Raw genomic sequence first — 21,873 nt, 5'->3', positions numbered from 1 at the left:
TAGTCAATATCTTTTCCCATAGGTAGGAGAGTCTAAAACTAGAGGGCATAGGTTTAAGATGAGAGGGGAGAGATACAAAAATATCCAGAGGGGCACTTTTTTCACAGAGGGTGGTGAGTGTCTAGGACAAGCTGTCAGAGGTAGTAGTAGAGCTGGGTACAATTTTATATTTTAAAAAGCCTTTAGATAGTCAAATGGGGACGATGCGTATAGAGGGATATGGGCCAATTGTGGGTTATTGAGATTAGTTTAGGGGTTTTAAAAAAAAAGGACTGCATGAACAAGTTGGGCCAAAGGGCCTGTTTCCATGCTGTGAACCTCTATGACTCTATATAATCTGACATCTACAGGACATCGCAAAGCACTCTGATGCCAATGAATTATAGAACTTGTGCTCATTCGTTCTGTGTACGTAAACAGAGAAGTCAAATTGTACAGAACAGCATTTCACAACAGCAGTGAGATGAACCTTTTTTTTGGTTCAGTGAAGTATACTGGCCAGATATCAAGAATATATCCTACTTCTCTCTGACCATAGAGATCAAATAATATAGGTAAATGTCAATGGCAAGTATCCAGGCAGATGTCACGATGCCTTCGTTCTGCGGCCAATTGCTTGGTCAGCTGCATTTTGGCCACCATGGCAAACCAAAGGGTGGCTACTGGGTGACCAGGGCTATATAACAATGTGGATAACTCCAGTACGCAACACCTATAAACAAATCATAACATTTCTACAGACATCCTCTGTCCCTCCAGATAGATGGGATCTCTGCAATGTCCAAAAAACAGCATCTATGCTCCCTCAGTACTGCAAATCAAATGTCAGCCAGATTATATACTCAAATGCTGATGTGGAGCTTGAACCTATAATCAGAATCATAGAATAGCACAAGAAAGGAACATATGGCCTATCAAGGCTATCCAACCTTGTCTCTCTTTCAAACAGCAATCCAGTTAGTCCCTCTCTCCAAACCTTTACCAGCAATATTTTTTTCTCCTCAAATATTCATCCAATTCTATTCTCAAGGCCAATACTGAATCTGTATCCACTAAAATCTAACCATTTGCTATCAAGTTGGACCTATATAAAAAAACTTTGCTCAGTTCTGGAATGGTGCATTATGTCCAATTTTGGGCAACACTCTTCAGAAAAGATATGAAGGCTGCAGAGCAAGGTATGAGAAACTTAACCGCAGGGCACAAAAGAGAAACTTAACCGCAGGGCACAAATTGTCAAAAAAAAAAATCAGATGACGTGAAAATACTTTTTATGCAGCAAATTGTTCGATTTTGGTGGACACAGGATCAATATTGACCTTTTTGTAGAAAATAACAATGGTATTATATATGCAGGTGACAGGTATGAGGAAAGGTCTCAAGTATACGGAAATTTCTTAATCCAGTTAAAGAAATCATCTTTCCTCCAAAATGTAGAAGTTGGAATCTTACCTGGTCACTAAGAGTGCACTGCTCTGTACATATGTCTGTGATGAGATTGCGGGCTTGCTTTGCCATTTCATCGAGGAACATGTTGCACAGTGAAAGACTGCGGTCTCCAATATGATGCCTCTATAAAATTCAGAATTGACAAAACTGTAAATGCACTTTGGAATCTGAACAGATCTACTGTACGATGAACTTAAGTGGGGACAATCTAAGTGGGAATTAACAACACCATAACGTATGACCACTTCTTGGCAACTTCAGTAGTCAAATGATGGGATACACTTAAAATGCCTAACCTGATTTAGTTCTGAGGAAGACAGTTACTTTGTGCACACAGAACATCACAACACTTGCATTAGATATGGGTCCAGGAATTGTACTAAAGCAGGATTTCTCTTTGGTACAAAACGTACATGATGATCACCCCTAGTTCCCCTCCGTCTCAGACCCATCCCTATGCCCTAAAACCTATGCCCTCACTAGGCCTGATGAGATAACAGGGTTGGGTTAAGGAACAAGATAACAAGTGATTAGTGAAGGAAAATTTCATACTAGTTAATCTACTTTTATTCACAATTTAACCATCCTTGAAGGTACATCAAGTTCACAGGGAAAGGCCTCATGTCAGAACTAGGTAACAATGCAAAGTGAACACATGGCATTTTCATGTGGCAGCCTTAGAAAAAAAACAAATGGAATTTAGTTTTAACCATACATAAGAATGGTTGGGAATGACTTTTCAGCAGTTGCTTTTTTCAGTAAAATAACAAATGTAGAACATACTCAATCATTAACTACTTGGTTACTGCTTTACTTCACATTTTTGAACAAACAGTAATGAAAGACAACAAAACTCTGAAAATTGTTTGAGGGGCACTGCAAATTAAGTCTCTAATGAATCTCTATACAGTGAAAACAACCATTCTGTTTTCAATTGGATAAAATTGTTCAACAGTTTCATAGTCCAAATCAAACTGGGAAGTAATTTTATACTATTATTTGACTGTCTAGTCAAAATAGAAAAGCTAAACACAATTGATAGATGAGAAGGACTTGCAGGTCATTAACAGGGAACCAATATATTAAACAAAGCACAAACAGCTCATGAAATGTAGAGAATATGGGGACTAGGCAATGATATATGTTTAAACAACTATGCGTACTAATTTTCTAAACATTTCCACTTTGCATTTGAAATCTTATTTTGTGGACATGTTCATGAGCAAAGTCTTGTTCTAACATTGTTTGTCTTTCAATAGCCAAGTTATTAACTAGAAAACACCAGATAATATTTATTTCCTTAGGAGTCCTGAGTGTCATCTCACCTGCAAGGCAGTTAGATCCTGTCCCTGCTCGTTGTTAGAATGTTAGGGAGCCAGGATAGTGAGGATATTTAAACAACCGAATTAGCTGCTGCTTTTCCACTTTCTCTGTATAAATGTCGAATCAAAATGTCAATCTATGCACAGGCACAAGGATCAGCACTAAGTTATAATACTCATATGGAGAGCCAGTGGATACACAATGGGCCAAATGGCTTCTTCCTGCACTGCAATATTGCACTGAAACTGTGATCTGATGCTTTATACAATAGCAAAACTGCATTTATATAGGATCAGGAGCAAGTCCTTATTCTATTATAGGAGCCCACCACAGCACTGTTCACCAAGACCACGGTAAAAAGTCTAACAACACCAGGTTTTAGTCCAACCGATTTATTTGATAATAGACTCACAAGCTTTCAGGGTTAGTCCCTTCGTCAGGTGAGTGGAGAGTTCTGGCCTCAGACAGAGCATATAAGCACAGACCTGGTGTTGTCAGACTTTTTACTGTGTTTATGCCAGTCCAACGCCGGCATACCCACATCATCACCAAGACCATAACAGTATGAAAGCATATTCACCTTCTTTGAATACCACTCCCCAGGCCTGAATTCTCACCGCCCCTCAACAAACTCTTAGAACTGGGATCCATCTTCTGACAGCTGCAAGCTGTGTAGCTATGGCTACAACCAGAATTTAAGAGATCACCACAGGAGATGCAGGGCATTGCCTTAATGAACACAGCTTCAGACACTAAAAGATGGTCATTAAGCCAATTTGAAATAATCCCCCCCGCTCCCCCAGTCACCAAAACATTAGAGTTTCCCTTGGGTTTAGATGTTATTTTAATTGACTAAGTCAAACTCCCGAACCGAAGTAGAAGTTGCACTATTGTGCCAGTGAATTCCAGACGAAGAACTCAAGAATCCAGATATGATTAAGCATAGAAATGTTTCTTGAGGTGCACACTGGATGCACTCTTGTAAGCTGGCTGGATTTTGAGGATAACAACAGCACCAGAGCAAATTATTCTGCCCTAATTTTAATTTCCTTTTCATTAGAATATTTATCACTCAATTTTACCCATATCCTGGCATCTGTTAACAACCACTGGAACTTTGATCCATAATTTGTTCCTCTTGCAGCTGAACTACCTATGGATGTCTTCCTCAATCTACCACTCAAACTGCAAATCATCTGGAATTCTGCAGACTGTATCTTCACCTATAACATATCATACATCCTCATCATCTTGTCCTCACGAAGCCTCACTGGCTTTCACTGGTGTTCCATAGACGAAGGTTCCTGCACCTTCAAAATCCTTCCACACCAACAATCTCTAACATGCCATTACCAGCCTACTTCTTATTCTGCACTTCATGACCACATTTCAGTGTTGTGCAAGAACGCTCCCTACTTAGAAAATTCTCCCAGGAGACTCCTTTTCAACTGCACTTCTGCCCGCTTGTCTGTTTTGCACTTTTGCCTGCCATTGAGAGTCCGCACTGCCCAATAAAGCACTCAAATCTACGTAATGAGTGCTACTAAACTGAAAGCTGCTGTCTAAATTCGTTGAAACTTAACCTGACAAAATTTCAATGCCATCCCTGCATGCAAGTAGATATTTTTAGGTCATGAAGTCATCTCCTATGGTGTTACTTATTTGAGGTTTGAAGCATGATAATGATATATAGTTCTAAGATGAAGCCGTGATTAACCTTGCTTGTTGCTTTAAGAACACAACTCTGTATTTACTGGCAGAATGCGAGTGATTGTAGTACCTTGTAAACTGTCAAGCTTATTAGGGGTCAGTTTTACCTGCTTGTAAATCTAAGTTGCAAGTAAGAAAAACCTACTTTTTTTTTAAATATAGAATATTTTCCATCTGTTTCACAAAGTGTAACATACTGAAACATATTGGCTAGCTACTCATCTGGGCGTATTTTCTGAGTGATCCAAGGAACTCTGGCAATTTTCAAACATGGAGTAGTAGAATAGTATTGAGGATTGATATTGGTACAACTCATTTTTTTTAGCATGATGATATCAAACAGAGTTATGCTTTGTCCTCTTAAGAGCAAACTTGTTCAGCTGTGCCTTACGTAAATAATTTATCTATGCTGCATTAGATCTCACATTATCTGATCAGATTATTTTGCAAAATCTTAGAACTGAGCTCCAAATGAAAAAGGACATGTCTCTCTGATAGTAGCCAGACTTGTACAAAATTTGAAATTTCTGTCGTCAGAAATTTTGGCTCTAGCAATTCATTGTCACAATGCCTACACGGATTCAGAACTATAGCCAGTCTCTTAGCATGAATGCAGCTTTGTTCCAGACTACAGGGCTTAGAAATATTGGCCCATAAAATTGCTGCCACTTGCTGTACTGAAGTTTTTCATGGCCTTTTGGCTGAACGAATAGGGCTCATAAAAACAGCATCTATTTTTCACTGTTATTTCCTAAACAGCTCATAAATTAGTGGTTCTTCAAATCTTCTAGGAATTCCTCAACGATACTATCAAAAATGCCTTCCCCATCAAAGGAGTGTTGTAACAGTTATTCCATGGAGTTACAACTAGATTACTCCAATTAAGGAGGACACAGAGTGACCCAATTACGGCCATGTTATTCAGTAACACAGTAAAAATCATGAATCTCAATGAAGACCATGGTACGAACCAATGCTGCTGGACAGCCCAGCTTGCATTTGCTCTTCATTAAGGGACACTGGCTGACTGTGAAAGGAACCATGCAATTTATTGGCAATTGTTATTAACTGTACAACTCTTGGACAAACAACGACCCATCAGGCTCAGTGGAAATAGTTGAATTGCTGCCATTTGCCTTATCAAAAGTTTTTATATATTTGGAACTATCAGGGTTTAAACTACTAATGTTGTGTGTGATAGATTTCCTACACTGAAAAATAATCAGCAACAAGAGATGTAACCAAATATATAAAAAAAGCCTGACAAGGAACTTCAGGTTAAAAAAATAGGGCTTTAAACTTTCGGTCAAAATTTTAAAAGTTCTGCTTAGAATTCCAGGCAGGGGTCATTTTTGCAAATTGTTTTCAATTAATCATTCCTATGACCAATTTGCTTAAATAATTAATTTCTAATACCCATGTGTTTTGTGGCTCATTTAATTGCTTTCATGGAGGTATTCACTTTTGATCTTCCTGTCTATTTGGATTGCTGGTGCCAACTGCAAATGGGTGTATCAGTGTGATCTCCATGTGTGATTGGAATTTCAATGATATGAAGTCTCCATGATAAACTTGCTGAGCTGATATTTGGCAACCAACATGGATTATGTGCTTACTATTGACATGTATTAGGAGCCCTTGAAGCTGGCAAGTTCCTTCTGTCTATCACCGTGGTCAATGACTGAAATCAGTAGTTCCTCAGTGTGGCATGTTCTGGAGGCTTAACAGAACGTGGCAACAATAGACCAGTATAATACTGCCTATCCACATTGTAATGGGATATGAGATTGTTACAGGCATGCTATTTCCAAAACCAGTCAGACTAAGCTGTAAACCTACTGTGCATTAAAAATGCTTGAACAAAAATTGATGATACATTCCAAACAACAGATGTTTCATGAAACATTTTTATGTTTCAGATAAATACACTTAAAACAGATACCGAAATTTTAAAAAAGGCATTTAGCAAAATATGAAACTAAAGCAGCATAACCAAAACATCTACTCACTGCTACAAGGTTCGTTTTTAGGAAAAATGCTTGGTATTTTACAAAGACAAAGGATAATTTGGTCAATCAGACTGGGCTCCAATATCCACCTCAGCTGCAAAATACATTTTGAACATGCATGGCAAATTGTTATCAACACAATTCTAAAAATTCTTATCAGTTTAGATTTTGACATGCGTCTTTTACTAACTTAAATTCATAGCTCCTATTATTGTTATATTGGTATGATGGCCCATGTGCTTTAAGAAAAAAATTGAGGTGATGGTCCCTTTAAATATTAGAATCTGATTTCAGAGTAAATAAGCCTCTATCTTCCATGGGATCAGGTAGCTGGAGAGGTGAACATTAGAAAATAAGTGCTGAGTTAAATATAAAGGCAAGTAGGCTCGTAGATGTGGTTCTCTATTTCAGTAGCTTAGTGAGAGAGTTTAGAACAAGCTGGAGTGAAGGAAATACCTCTTAACAGAATCTAGCGATAGTTAAAACTCCTGTTAACTGAAGGATGTCACCTTGAGTGTTGAATTTTTGGTACAGCCAAACTTCAGGGCAAGACCAAGCGAGTAAAGGAGAAAGAGCACACGAGGGAGAGTGAGCACGAGATACAAAACTTCATTGTTAAAGATTATTAGAACACGAGACATTCTGAATAGAGGTGGCTCTGTAGAACAGGAAGTTTGTAACCTTAGGAGGTGTTGGAGGAGGTTTGAAGGGACCACCCTGCTGGATTTAAACAGAAGGCCAAGAAATCTTAGCCTATATACAACTGACATATTCAAACCATAAGGTTTATCTTTGGGATTTTGTCAAGCATCTGAAAGGACATAAAATCTATTGCCTATAGAAGGACATTTGATTTGGAGTACAGATAATTGCGTTCATTGCATTTTTATCATCTTTAATGTTACTAACTACTTAGGATAGAGTGTAGTTATTATAGTTCATGTTCTTTGATATTTATGTAGTAAAACTCTTTAGTTCAAACCATGAATCTTATGGCTTCAATCTTTTACTAAACACCTGGTTTTCCAGATTCTAGAAAAAAAACACTGTTTTACCTTAAATTGAATCTAGGTTCATTTCATTTATAACATTTAATGGCCCATATTTTTCCATTGTAATGATGGCAAAACTGTCAACATATGCCATCATTACAACTGTTAAACTGAAACTTCTGTTATGGGAAATCTGTAAGTTTGTGCCAATGATTCCTTGCTCCTCCACAAAGTGAGTTATTGAAGATTTCAGAATGCACACAAATCTTTAGAAATCACTTGAATTACACTGTAATATCACTTTTTTTTAGAAAAGCAAACAAATTGCCTTGTTGAATGAGGTGTAACAGTGCATTTAATAGTACTAAGTCTTAATTAATTCTGAACGACTTTCCTAGCGCTGAAAAACTACATGCGTAGAATATCAGATTGAAGAAAAAGAAAGACAGTGTCAATCCTGTGCACAAATAAGAAATACACCACTGTTGTCTCCTTTATGCCCTTGGAATGGCTTAAAATGCCATGGCAATGATTTCATGAAGATTTTGTGGTCCATTTGATGTTAATGTTCTTAGTCATAATTGATGCACACTCAGTGATCAGAAGTTATCATAAAAACTACTACAACTGAACAAACCATTGAAAAACTTGACAACATTTTTTGCAATATTTGGTAAACTAGAACAAATTGTTAGCAATAATGGTTTACAGCAGTTTACTTCACAAGAGTTTGAGGATCAACCAATGGATTAGTTGAAAGATTCCTACAATCCTTGAAAACATTCGTTAAAAGCTTCAAGAGAGCAAAGTTCGTTATCATGTCACGTGAATAATTTTTTGGGATCTTATAAAAATGCTACTCGTATAACTACCCAAAATTCACTTGCATTGCTACTCAAAGAGAAAATTAACTACGTTTGATTTGTTACCTCCAGAAACATCAGGAGAAAGTACAGCGCCAACAACAATCATGTTGCTAGATGAGAAGTGAAGGCAGAACAACATATTTCAACAAGGAGATTGAATTTTCATGTGTAATTATGCCATGAGTGAGAAATGGGTACTAGCCATAGTTTTAGCAAAAACAGGTCCAATTTGTTACACAGTTCAAACTAAAGATGAACTAATTTGCTGTTGCCATGCTAGTTTTCGTCATCTTGAAATGATTTCTCTGAGTTGTCTCCAGAGGTACCAACTTCTCGAGTCCCTAGTGTTGTTAATCATACTACAAAAAATTCAGTTGAATCTGAGCTGCCTGATGATCGTGTCTATGCTACTATACAGCATGAGAATGATACAGGATTAGTTCAAAGAGAAGTGTCTACTTAAGTTCCAAATCTTACTTCTATGGTCAAGGACAGCCAAGTTCCACAACATCACTGTGGAAGAGGGTTTTGAATGAACTGAAAAGTCCTTAGGTAGATTTTTAATTTTTAGTGGTAGCTTGGAGTGAAAGGGTTGAGATGATTTTTACCAAACAAGATAATGTTAAGTGTTTGCTCATTTATTTTGCTAAAGTAAATGAGATATGATTTGTAAATATTATTCATATATTTAAATATTAAGTGACGTATTTTAATATATTAAGTATATTTTTAATATATTTGTTCAAGTCAAAATGCAAGTACTGCAGAAATGCTGATAGGAGTTCAAAAGTTCAATAGCTAGAATCCATTATTCAGCAGAATATATAGTTTTGAGTCCTGTAACTGTCAATAACTGAAACAAAGTGTCAAAATAATAAGGTGTCTATTGTCCAGGACATAGGAAGTGTTTTCTCATGGGCCCAGAAGAGAGACTATCAGATTGTTTTGGCAATATGCCTATGGGAATAGTATTAGGATAGAGGCATCTTTAGCCACAAGGAGATATGAGTCTTGCCCGAGGGAATAAATCTGGTATTAAGACAGACAAATGAAATTTCATTATGTCAAGTAGTGCATCGCTATTGGCTGAGGTAATCTGTCATGTTTTGGACTGACATTATAATATGAAATGAAATTGAATCTAAGTTAATTAGGAGTACCTTAGATAGTGGAAGGTATAATTGTACCTTGGCTCACTGGCAAAAATCTTTGGAGGGGTCTAGTAGCACTGATCCAGAGCTATTCAACCAGCTGAATGTCTCCCAATGGCTGTAGGTTGATGTTTTGTTTGCTTCGTATGATTTTTACGTTTTAAAGTAAATTTTAATCACCTCTTGAGCAGTGACCTTGCCTTTGCGAGTTTTTTAAAAGTATTTTTAAGTTTTTGAGAAGTCAGGCCACACCACTAAAGAATCCCTCACTGCAGTCTTATATAATCAAAGAGGAGTAGACATCTGCCTGATCGACTTTCTTCTTGACTGTGCATAATGATTAATGATGCATAGTGCTGTGTCTACAGTATTATTGGTACTCTGTTCGAAATCCTAGCAATTTGTTGCCATGACAACAGAAGCTAACGGGTTGCATGACTGCTTTTAGATTTGATGGCGATGCCACTGGAGTGTTTCACAGGCTGCTGCCTTTATTTTCATTTTTCTACTCTATGCGGGCAACAGCTCCTACATTGTCTGTTATTTTCAATCTACATGTGCAAGCCAGATCTTTTCTTTTTGTTTAAATCCCACAACCGCTAACATCGTTAGCACATTAATGTTCATTGGATTGATTCCAGAAATGAGTGGTTGTTGTATGATCTGAGATTGAGTAGGATGGTCCAATATTTTCTGGAGTTTAGAAAAATGAGAGGTAATCTTATTAAAATGCAAGTTTATGAGAGGACATTTGAAATGTTACTTTGCTGGCTAAAAAGTCTATAACTCTGAGACACAGAATCAGGTTAAAGAGGACAGCCATTTTGGACTGAATTGAGGAGAAATGCTTTCACTCAGTAAATTGCAAATTTTTGGAATTTTCTACACCAGAGGACTGTGCACACTCAATTGTTGTTTGCATTGAAAGCCGAGATTGATAGATCTTTGGATTTTAAGAGAACCAGGGAATATGGGGGATCGAGTGGGAAATTGAAGTGGATGTCAAAATCAGCCATGATCTTATTAAATGGCGGAGTAATATGGCCTACTCCTGTTTTAATTTCTTATGTTTCCCCCATGGAAATCAAAATACAAACCATTTAGAAAAGGAGTAAATGTCTTAACCTATTCCCATATGCATGCCTCATTTCCATCTCCTTCTATCCATCTTTCTTTCAGCCACCCCTTTAGTCTATTCTGTTGACGTGGTCTCTATTTGGACAGATAGGAGAAACTTTAGAAAAAAAAGAAACGTAAGCCTGTGAAATACACCATTGGAATTAAAAATTGCAGCAAAGATCGTGGTAAGATTCAAGGACTGATTCAGTCGGTGGTTGAAGGAAGGGGATAAAGAATACAGAAACAGAACAGGCACAAGATTAGTATTGAAACTTGGCATGGAGGATAAATATCAAAATGGACCAAATGGCATGCATCAACATTCTAATTTCAATGCAATTCTGTGAAATGTCTTTTTTAAACATACAGGAGAGAGAACAATGTGGAATCTCTCGGTATATTCAGAGGGCCACAAGTGAAGGTGAAAGATGCCATTAGTTGACTGAAGGTCATCTTATAACTACACAATATTTTGCTATAAACATGAAATTTTGAAAGATTTGCAACTTAGACCAAGGAAAAAAAAATTTACCTCTTCAGGACATAATTCATGAGTGCAGCTCATAAAATGTGTGCAAACCAGTGGGAAAGCAATTGAATATCGTGACTGCGAAGGCAACTCCAAGCACTGGTGAAACATCTTTTCAAAAGCACGACTGTAAAAACTTAAGAGTAGTAAACATCACGTCAACACATTTGTAAATAGTAAATATAGTACTGTATAATCGAATACTACTTAATACAAGAATCTATTTCATTATGAAATTTCCAGTGCTTTCCAACATTGAGTGGTTTTTTGTTGAAAGTTTGAGAGCTAGGGGTTTGGTGGGAGTGGTTTATGGTCTTGGTATCAACATATTTCTTGTCTTAAGAAATGCAAAATTCATTGCATGTTTACCAAGTTCCCTATTTGTTGATGCTAATCTATTGTGTTTATTTTGCACTACTGGATAAATCATAAGGTTACCAAAAAAAAGTAATAGCATGCACCATGGTACGTTGTACACAGGAATAGTGGAAAATATGCTTTGTTTTATTATCACCATGGAATTACATGATCTGTGTATGTGCAAGTCTTTACAGCAAGTTATTTTTGTGCCTGAACAAATTCAAGGCAAGCCTTTTCAAACTATTTCTTAATGTACATATAAGTACATATTGCTGACAAAGTGGGGGGCACAGTAGATGAGCATACTGTGCTTTCATCCGAGTTTTGGGTTCGAAATCAGTCCTGACTAATCTGTCAGAAGTTACTTCTTTGCTAGTTTTAAACACCCTAAGTTACAAGTGGTTGCAGTCTCTCAGCACAAAGTTATAATTTGATACAAAATCAGCAACCTGAAAGGCCACAGGAAGAGATGATCTGGGAAATGAAAATGTCACCTGGTGGCTGAAATAGAAGCTGCTTGAATCCCTTCCCCAACTAAAGTGTTCTTGCCCAAGTTGAAAAAAAAATTATAATAAAAATGAATAGACAATAACACTGCACAGCTGTGATAGGTTTAAGGAGTACAGGTTAAATCATAAACTAAAAATACAAAGCATCATTTACTGCCACTCAAATGCAAATATATCATAGTTTTCAACATTTACAGTTTCTTATTTCTTACATCTTCTAATTTCTAAGTTTTAATTTGAGAGTTTGCAAGGCAACAAATAATCCATCATGACTGCCATCATGTTAGGGGTTTCCATATGAGTGTTATATATTGGTATCAGAAGTCAGTTCTTGAGAGCAGAACACCTAATTTATTGAGATATGGAAAACGTATCTCAATGGCGACGTGCAATATAGTCAGTCCCTTTCTCTCTGCTGCACAAACTCACAATACCCCCCAGACCCAATGCCTCCCTACAACTGTCAGTTCCTCACTTGAGATCTTGCAGAGTGAGAGCAGCTGGTACCCTAGGTCAAATTTCAACAAGCAGCTATGGCAACAGCTGGTAGTTAAGGTGCTAGTCTGGAATGAACTGCCTGTGAAAGTGGTGGAGGCAGGAACTTCGCAACCTTTAAAGATGAGCCCTTGAAATGTAACAACATTCAAAATGATGGGGGTGGGGTGCAAATTATTGTTTAATATACTGTTTGCTTTCTGATAGAATGGGGAGTTGGATTGAGTAACTTTTTCAAAATGGATTTGGCATTGAATCTCAAGTTTACTCAGCAAAACTTCCTTCAAAATTACCCTCAGGTCTGGGTTCTTGGCTTGATAAAGGTTGTGTATAAACAGTTTTTTGGACAAGATAGCAATGAATCTGCTTCCCTCAGTACAGTTAAGTACCAAGATACTGCAAGGTTTATGTTGGAAGAATGATACAGCACGCGCTCAGGCTTTTTCCTTTATTCCCCAATTTGGAGAACAAGGAAGAAAAGGTGGAATTGACATCCAAAACAGACTAAGCTAAAGTCCAATGAGCCCAAATTTTGAAATGGAGTCCAGAAAGCATGAGAGGGAGAAGAAGTTGAATCCTCAACAAAATGTTAATGAAAAATTTCTGCTGTTGCACTCATTTGAAAGATAAATGCTTTTTTTCCGTGTGACTGTTGCAATTACACAATTATTATAGCTTCACAGCATAGACAGTACAAAAAAGACACAAATCTGCTCCAACAAAACTATACCAATTCCACTTTAAAGCATTCAACACATCATTTTGAATGTTGTTACATTTCAAGGGCTCATCTTTAAAGGTTGCGAAGTTCCTGCCTCCACAACTTTCACAGGCACCAACTTCTGGGTGAAAAAACTATTTCCTCAGATTCCCTCAAAACCTCCAGTCCCTCACCTTGAAATTGTGCCCCCTCATTAATGATCCTTTAACAAAGAGGAACAGCTGCTCTCGCTCAACCTTGTCTGTAATCTCAATCTTACATACCTCAAACAGGTCTCCTCTCAGCCTTCTCTGCTCTAAAGAAAACAACTCAAATCTATCCAATCTCTTCATAGCTCAAATGCTCAATCCCAGACAACAGCTTGGTGAATCCCCTCTGTTGTCTCTACAGTGCAATCACATCCTTCCTATAGTGAAGTGAAGATAGTAAGCCAGATGTAACCGAACCAAAGCTTATGAAGCTCTCAAACTCTTCCTGCTCTTTTAATCCATGCCAGAACTGATGAAGGCAACTGTTCCATGTGCCTTCTTAACTACCCAAATGACGTGTTCTGATGCCTTCAGGGACCTGTGGACAAGCACCCCAAGATCCATCCCTTTGAGCTTCGTCGAGTCCTGCCATTAATTGAGTACTTCCCTATCACTTTTCAGGATTAAATTCCATCTGTTACTGATCTGTCGACTTGACCAACCTGTCTATGTTTTCTGCAACCTAACACCCTCTTCCTCACCATTAAATATCTGACCAATTTTCACATCATCTGCAAACTTACTTATCAACCAATCCCCTGTCCATATTTTCATCTATTATATACCCCCAAATTCTGTACCTACATCTTTTCTTCCAAGTGAAGTTTACCCTAGTCCAACGCCGGCATATCCACATCATGACTTCCAAGTGAAGACAGAGGCGAGATACTCATCTGACATCCTTCCCGTCCTCCGGCTCCATATATATTCATGTATATTAGAGATCTGATGGATATCTAACTCAGTCTACCTCAGTCTGAATGCTTCTATTAAAATGTTTGACTGCTCCTACTTTAACGCATTCACAAAAAACAAGTTCTTAATCCCGGGAGTGAGAGATAGTGTAAGTACTCACCAGAAGATAGACAGATCTGACGTTTCCACCAGCATTTCAACCAAAGAATCTACCATTTTTGTGTGAAAAATAATAGTGTTCATCATTTTTCCTAGCTCCTTGTGATCTGACAGATTAAGAGAAGCCTTGGAAACACTGGTGTAGGCCTGCAAACAAAATAAGTATTTTTGGATCAAGTATACTCTTATGAAGATTAGAAAAAATCTTTTAAATTATTCTGTTAATTTTCCACCATTCTTTGCCTTGAACATTTTGAACTTGCTGAGGTATAGTTCCACAAACTATTCTCAGTACCTCAGCCAAGAGGCCACTCTTTATCATAGAATCCCTTCAATGCAGAAGGCCATGCGGTCCATCGAGTCTGCACTAACACTCTATCAGACTATTTTATCCACGCCCTCTCCCCTTGTCCTATCCCCGTAACCGTACATTTATCGTGGCTAATCCAGCTAACCTGCACATTTTGGGAAACTAAGAGCAATTTAGCATGGCCAATCTACCTAACCTGTCACAGAATCATAGCATAATGAAGTACAGAAGGCAGCCATCCATCCCATTGTGCCTGTGCTGGCTTATCTCAGTCCCTTGCTCTTTTCCTAAAGTCCTGCAAAATCTTCCCCACCAAGTATGCACTCAGTCTCTGAATTATTATTGGATCTGCTTTTTCACTTTAAGGCAGTAGTCACCATCTCCTGCCAACACAAAATGGCTACCGACACTGATCTACGCATGCACAGAAATCCAAAGACTTCATTCTGCTGGAAAGTTTTTGTTCTTGTGGCAATCTTTTTCAATAGCCCTTTTCTAGTCCCATTGGTACAAAAAGGCTGAATATTTACTTTTAAGACTACAATTAAAAGTTGCAAACTGAACTGTTTCTGTTTCCCCTGAACATTACTATTTTATTTTTCTTTTAAGGCTTAATAATTAAAGACTCATGGACTTTGCTGTCGTAGTTTGGCACCTGAAATTCTCAATATCAGCCCACACCTTGTTCAATGTTTACTACGCTGAACATGAGAATTTTTAGAAGCTGAGATGCCACTGTTGTTGCATAAGCAAACAGGGGCATCTGATGTTTTGCACAGCTATCGTGAAGATTGTTTTTTTTAAACCATGGGTCAAGTTTCAACTTTGCTTCTTTGATTTATTTTACAAGTTTTTTTTATACGTTACAAGAAGCAGAAATTGTAAAATACTGCCTGCATTGCCAATAATTGTACAAGAAGTGTCTCTGCTCCTGACTGCGGCCTACGCTGTTGCTCACAGTAACATTATGGAGTAAAACACTGGAGCTGCACATGGATGGCATTGGCAAATAGCAGAAAATGTTCTTCCCTTATGTGGCCTCCAGTTCTTTTGTCAAGAAGGCAAATGGAATGTTGGCCTTCACAGCGAGGGGGATAGAATATAAAAGCAGGGAGGTCTTGCTGCAACTGTACAGGGTACTGGTGAGGCCGCAGCTGGAGTACTATGTGCAGTTTTGGTCGCCGCACTTGCGCAAGGATATTGGCCTTAGAGGGAGTGCAGAGAAGGTTCACTAGGCTGATACTGGAGATGAGGGGGTTATCTTATGAAGAGAGATTGAATAGACTGAGTCTGTACTCATTGGAGTTTAGAAGGCTGAGGGGGGATCTTACAGAGACATATACGATAACAAAGGGCTAGATAGGGTGGAGATAGAGAGATCCTTCCCGCTTAGAAAGGATAGCAGGACGAGAGGGCACAGCCTCAAAATAAGGGGGGCAGTTTAGATCGGAGTTGAGGAGGCACTTCTTCACTCAAAAGGTGGTGAATCTTTGGAATTCTCTGCTCATTGAAGTGGTGGAGGCTACCTTGCTGAATATATTTAAGTCACGGGTAGATAGGTTTCTGACAGACAAGGGAATTAAGGGCTATGGGCAGAAAGCGGGAAAGTGGAATTGATCCACTTCAGATCAGCCATGATCTTACTGAATGGCGGGGCAGGCTCGAAGGGCTAGATGGCCTACTCCTGCTCCTATTTCTTATGTTCAGTTACTGAGCCTCTTCCCATTGGTAACAGTTTCTTCTTAGTTGCTCAATCAAAACCTGAGTTTGATCACCATTATCAAATCTCCCCTTAACTTTCTCTGACCCAAGAAACCAACCCCAGTTTCATTAGTTTCTACATATAGAGTCATAATCAGAGGTTTGCAGCATGGAAAGAGGCTCTTTGGCTCAAATGCCACTCAGCTGTTACCACAAAGCTATTTCCAATTGCCTGCATTTGGCCCATATCCCTCTATGCCCATCTTACATATATAACTGTCTAAATGCTTTTTAGAAGACAAAACTGTATCCACCTCGACTACTATTTCTGGCAGCTCATTCCAGACACTCACCACTCTGAAAAAAACTGCCCCTCTGGACCCTTTTGTATCTCTCCCCTTAAACTTATGCTCTCTAGTTTTCAACTACCCTACCTTCTGGAAAAGATGTTGACTATCTACCTTATCTATGCCCCCCTTATTTTATAGATCTCTATAAGATCACCCTCAAGCCTCCTACGTTTTTTAAAGTTTATTTATTAGTATCGCAAGCAGGCTTACATTAACACTGCAATGAAGTTACGGAAAATCCCCATGTTACCTGTTTGGGAACAGTGACGGAGAATTTAGCATGGCCAATGCACCAAAACTAACATGTCTTTTGGACTGTGGGGGGGGGGGAAACCAGAGGAAACTCACGAAGACATGGGGAGAATGTGCAGACTTCGCACAGACAGTGACCCAAACCGGGAATCAAATCTGGCTCCCTGGCGCTGAGACAGCAGTGCTAACCACAATGCCATTTTAGCTACATTAGCACTTTCATTCATTCTTGCAATTCTCCTCTGCACTTTCTCCAAGCTTCAACATTTTTCTTAAAGTGTGGTGTCCAAATTTAGCCATAATACTCCAGTTGGGGCTGAATCAATATTTTATAAAATTTAGCATAACTTCCTTGCTTTTGTGCTCCATGCCTCCAACTCAAAAACCAACAACTTCATGTGTGTACTCAACATATTCTGCCACCTTCAAAAATGTTTATGGATGCACCTCTTCATTCCTGCATGGCCTCAGTTTAAAATGTATTATAGCTTCTCATTCTTCCTACTAAAATGAGTCACTTTGCACTTCTCAGCTTTAAATTTAATCTGCCAATTGTCTGCCTATTTCAGAAGTCTATGTCCTCAAGTTAGTCACTAGCCTTCTCACGACTGACAACTTGTCTGATGTTCATATCATTAAAATCACAGAAGTAGGCAATATGCCCCAAATGCCTTCTCCACTCTTCAACAAGATCATGGCTGAATTGATGGTGGCCTTAACTTCACTCTCCTACCTGTCCCAAAGCCCATGACTCCCTTACAAATCAAAAATCTTGTCTAATTCAGTCTTGAATATTGAATAACCCAGCCAATAAACCTATACTCCCTAGTTTTAGACTACCCTACCTTCAGGAAAAGATGTTGACTATCTGCCTTACCTATTCCAAATGTGGACATCCTCTGAAAGAAATCTCTCCTAATCACAGTTTTAAGCAGGAGATCCCTTACTTTTAAAGCTGTGCCTGTCAGGATGTAAATGCTCCCAAAAAGTGGAAACATCCTCTCAGCATCTACTCCATCACATCCCTGCAGAATCTTGTTTCAACAAGATCCCTTAGTTCTTCTGAACTCCATTCCCAACCTACTCAACCTCTCCTAAGACAACCTCTTTATCCCAGGAATCAGCATTGTGAATCTTTACTAAATTGCTTTCAATACAAGTATCTCCCTTCTCAAATAAGGCAACCAAAAACTGTGCACAGTATTCTAAGTGTGGTCTCATCAATGCCCTGCGCAGTTGTAGCAAGTCTTCCCTACTTTTACACTTGAACCCCTTTGCAATAAAGGTCAATCATTTTTCCTGGTCAAACACTAATAGTACTTGCACAATAACTAAATTGCACATACAAGGATGCCCAGAAAAATAGTACTGCGGCATTTTGCAATCTTTTGCCATCCATATACCCAAATGTTGAGTATTTCTGTCCTTTATTCAATTTTGTACCCACACAGTACCTGCCACTTTAATCCCATAAACAAGTCAAGTACTGTGGTACTTGATAGGTGCAGTAGCGTAGTGATTATGTAACTGGACTAATAATCCAGAGTACGGGGCTACCAACCCAAAGATGAGAGTTTAAATTAAAAGCTAGTGTAACAATCCAAACATTGCAAGTTAGGTGGACTGGTTATTGTAACCTGCTCCTTAGTGTGCAGCTAGCTGGATTAGCCACGATAAGTGTGTGGAATTACAGGCATAGGGTGGGAGAGGGCTTGCGTAAGATGCTCTGTCAGACAGTTCGTACAGATGTGATGCCAAATGGCATCCTTCTGCACTGTATGGATTATATGGAAATCATGTAAAACCCAACCAACTTACTAACTTCTTTTATAGGGAAGGACTGTCTTTATCCAATCTGGCCTTCCAGATTCACATCAATATGAAATGGCTGAGCAAGGCACCAAGAGCTCATCACAACCTCAGCACGCACAGGAAAGAATCGACAATAAATGCTGAACTTGCTAACACCAGCTACATTCCATGACTGAATAAAGAAAACTTAATCAAGTGCCTTTAAATGCATGTCAGTTGCACTATCCTCATGAAATTCACATTATCTCAAATATCTCAAATCAAGATAGTGTGAAACTAGAGACCATGTCAGCAAGTTTTTAGACTGCTGGAGAACAGGACGCGTCTTATTCTAGCTCAAGTGAGCTTGAATGTCAATTGTAGTGCCTAAATGACGATGCTCAAGTCAAGCTCATCACAAATGAGGAAGAACCCTTCAATTCTGTGGCTGAAAGGTAGCTATGGATGTAGGGTGGGATTTTCTAGCTGTGCTCACCCCAAGGTCAGAAATTCTTGCCCAAGACCTTTGCATGGTCCGCTCTGCCTGCTATGATTTCTGTGGCAGATGGGACAGGAAAACTCCACCCATGAAGTTCGAACTGCAATTGCCAAGCATTGCATTTATTAAATATAGTGTACACTTAAATTAAAAATGCACAATTACAAATTTAATATGCGCAAAACAAATAAACCGAGAGATTAAGGGTATTGTTCAAACTAAATATCAATGGAAATACATTAGTGAATGTGACCACAGTGCTATCCAAAGGAAAACCAAACTACCCATCAACTTCAAAACAAAAACAGATGTTGCCAATACTCACCAGATCTGTAAGCATCTGTAGATGATTACAGATTTTTAACAAGATTTCTGACAAAACATCAATCCACTTTTTCCCTTTACAGATGATAACAGACTTAATGTTTATTAACATCGATTTCTATCCTTTCCAGATTCCATGCATTTGGAACTTTTTGCTTCATATTGCCAACAAAATAACTACCATCAATGGTTTCGATCACAGATCCAATATTGGGTCTCATTATAAAAATAAGATTGTGACTTGGATACAAGATCATTCAATAGTGTGAGAAAAATGATCAAATAGAACAGTATTTACCACATGCTGTAAAGCCACTGGATCCAAACTGTGAAGAAATTTATGGAATTAAAATCCATGCTCAATTAAATCAATCAGATCCTAGGGAATAGTAAAGCTAAAGTTGCCTGAATTTATCAGTAAATTAATCATCTAAACACCTTAAATTTTAGAGTTAAGGTTAAACATTTTAGTTAACCCCCATGTAAAATGAAGTGACATCAGCATAGGGGGCAGCTGCTTGGCAAGTTACTGGTGAATCTTTCCTAAATTAAAATAGCAAGTATAATAATCTAATAAATAGAGGCCAGAGGCGTATATCCTGAGGGAATATATGCATATATGAGGGAACTCCAGGATGCATCATGGGTTTGGAACTTGAGCAGTTGCTGAAGTCACCATGGCGCATCTGTAAGGTTCAGAGATTGTGGATACTATATTTATGCATGTGGCCATCCCACAGCTTAAAGGTGTGTAGGCAGAGAGAAAATGCATCACCATCAGACAGTCAAAGTTGAGGCATGTAGTGCAGGAATCACTAGAGTGTATCTCACTAACAGTATTCTCTTCTGAAGACTCAAGAGAGAGAGAGAGAGAGAGAGAGAGAGAGAGAGAGAGAGAGAGAGACACTGGTGACTCCTCCAAGTTCTGCAGCCAGAGTCTTATCTACTGTGCTACGGCTGGCTCAGGTTCACGGGTGGGATAAAAAATATAGGAAAAATCAAAAATGATAGGCAATTACATAGTTAGGAGAAAAGACAAGAATATTACAGCTGCAGAAGTAAAGTCAGGTAGTATGTTGCTTCCCTGGTGAACAGTTGCAAAACACTCTGAAGGTGGGAGGGGAGGGTGAACAGCCAGGAATCATGGTCCATATTGGTACAGCATAGATAAAAAGAAGAGGGATGAGATCCTGAAGGAATTGTTCAGGGAGCTAGAAAAGCGAGCAAGCAGGACCTCACAGATTGTACTCTTCAATCATTCCCAGCACCACGTGCAAGTGAAGTTAAAAAACACAATAGAGCAAACAACAGTCTGGTTGGGGAGATGGTGCATGAAGGAGGGCTTTTAATTTGTGGGAAATTTGGACCGATCTGGGAGAAGATGGGATCTTTAATGACTGGATGGGTTGCACCCAAACAGAGCCAGAAGCAATGGCCTTGGCAAACAATTTGCTCGTATTTTTGGGAAGGGATGAAATTAACTGAGTAGAAGTGTAGGAACCAGGAGGTAACACCAGAGAGGAAAACCAATGTTCACAGACAATTGACTGAGCAACAGGAAATAGGTTGTAAATGGTTGTTTTTTCCAATTGGAGGAGGGCGTACAGTGGGAATTCCTAAGGTTCAGTGTTAGAAACTCTTCTTGATCTATCTTAATGACTCATACTCGGGAGACCCAATTTCAATGTGCAAATCACACAAAATTTAGAAATATTAACTATGAGGATAGTGTTAAGCTTCAAGAGGACATAGGTGAGGTGCTACAAAGGGCAGACAGGTGACAGATGAAAGTTAGCGCAGAGGGGTGTGGAGTGATTCATTTTGGTAGGAAGAACAATGAAAGACAATTAAAATAAAAGGTACAATTTCAAAGTGGGTACAGGTGAACAGGGACCTGAGTCACTAACGTGTCTGAAGTCATTGACGGTGGCAGGCGAGGTAGAGAAAGCATAAGGATTTTGGGCTTTTTAATTTGGCAAGTGCACCAAAACAAGGAAGCTACAATAAAATTGTATAAAACACTCAATTGAGTACGGTGAACAGTCTTGGACATCACACTTCAGGCAGGATGTGAAGGTATTCGAGGGATGTAAAAATGATTCACAAGAATGGTTCCAGGGCTAAAGAACTTCAGCTAGGTCAATAGATCAGAGTAGCTGGGACTGTTCTCCTTAAAAAGAGGTCAAGTAGAAATTTAGTAGCGGTTTTTAACAGCACAAATAATCTGGAAAGTATAGGTAGGGAGTATCCTGGCTGGCGGAAGGAACCAAAACCAAAACACACAGATTTCAGCTGACAAGCAAAACAATA

General features: G+C 38.7%; 1 protein-coding gene across 4 annotated transcripts in view; it reads right to left on the bottom strand.

Annotated features, from left to right (window-relative positions):
* nckap1 (NCK-associated protein 1) overlaps positions 1–21,873 on the bottom strand; it is a 205,519-nt gene that overhangs the window by 66,922 nt on the left and 116,724 nt on the right. For all 4 annotated transcript variants that reach the window (XM_080198863.1, XM_080198862.1, XM_080198864.1 and 1 more), the window contains 3 exons: positions 14,338–14,483; positions 11,152–11,284; positions 1,453–1,572 (listed from right to left, as the gene is read on the bottom strand). In XM_080198863.1, coding sequence (XP_080054989.1) covers positions 1,453–1,572; positions 11,152–11,284; positions 14,338–14,483 — 399 coding nt within the window. The remainder of the gene's footprint in view (positions 1–1,452; positions 1,573–11,151; positions 11,285–14,337; positions 14,484–21,873) is intronic.

The sequence above is a fragment of the Carcharhinus amblyrhynchos genome, chromosome 11 (genome assembly GCF_965287045.1).
Source record: "Carcharhinus amblyrhynchos chromosome 11, sCarAmb.v2.hapA, whole genome shotgun sequence".
NCBI classification, from domain to species: Eukaryota; Metazoa; Chordata; class Chondrichthyes; order Carcharhiniformes; family Carcharhinidae; genus Carcharhinus; species Carcharhinus amblyrhynchos.
This window is presented reverse-complemented; position numbering and strand designations above follow the sequence as displayed.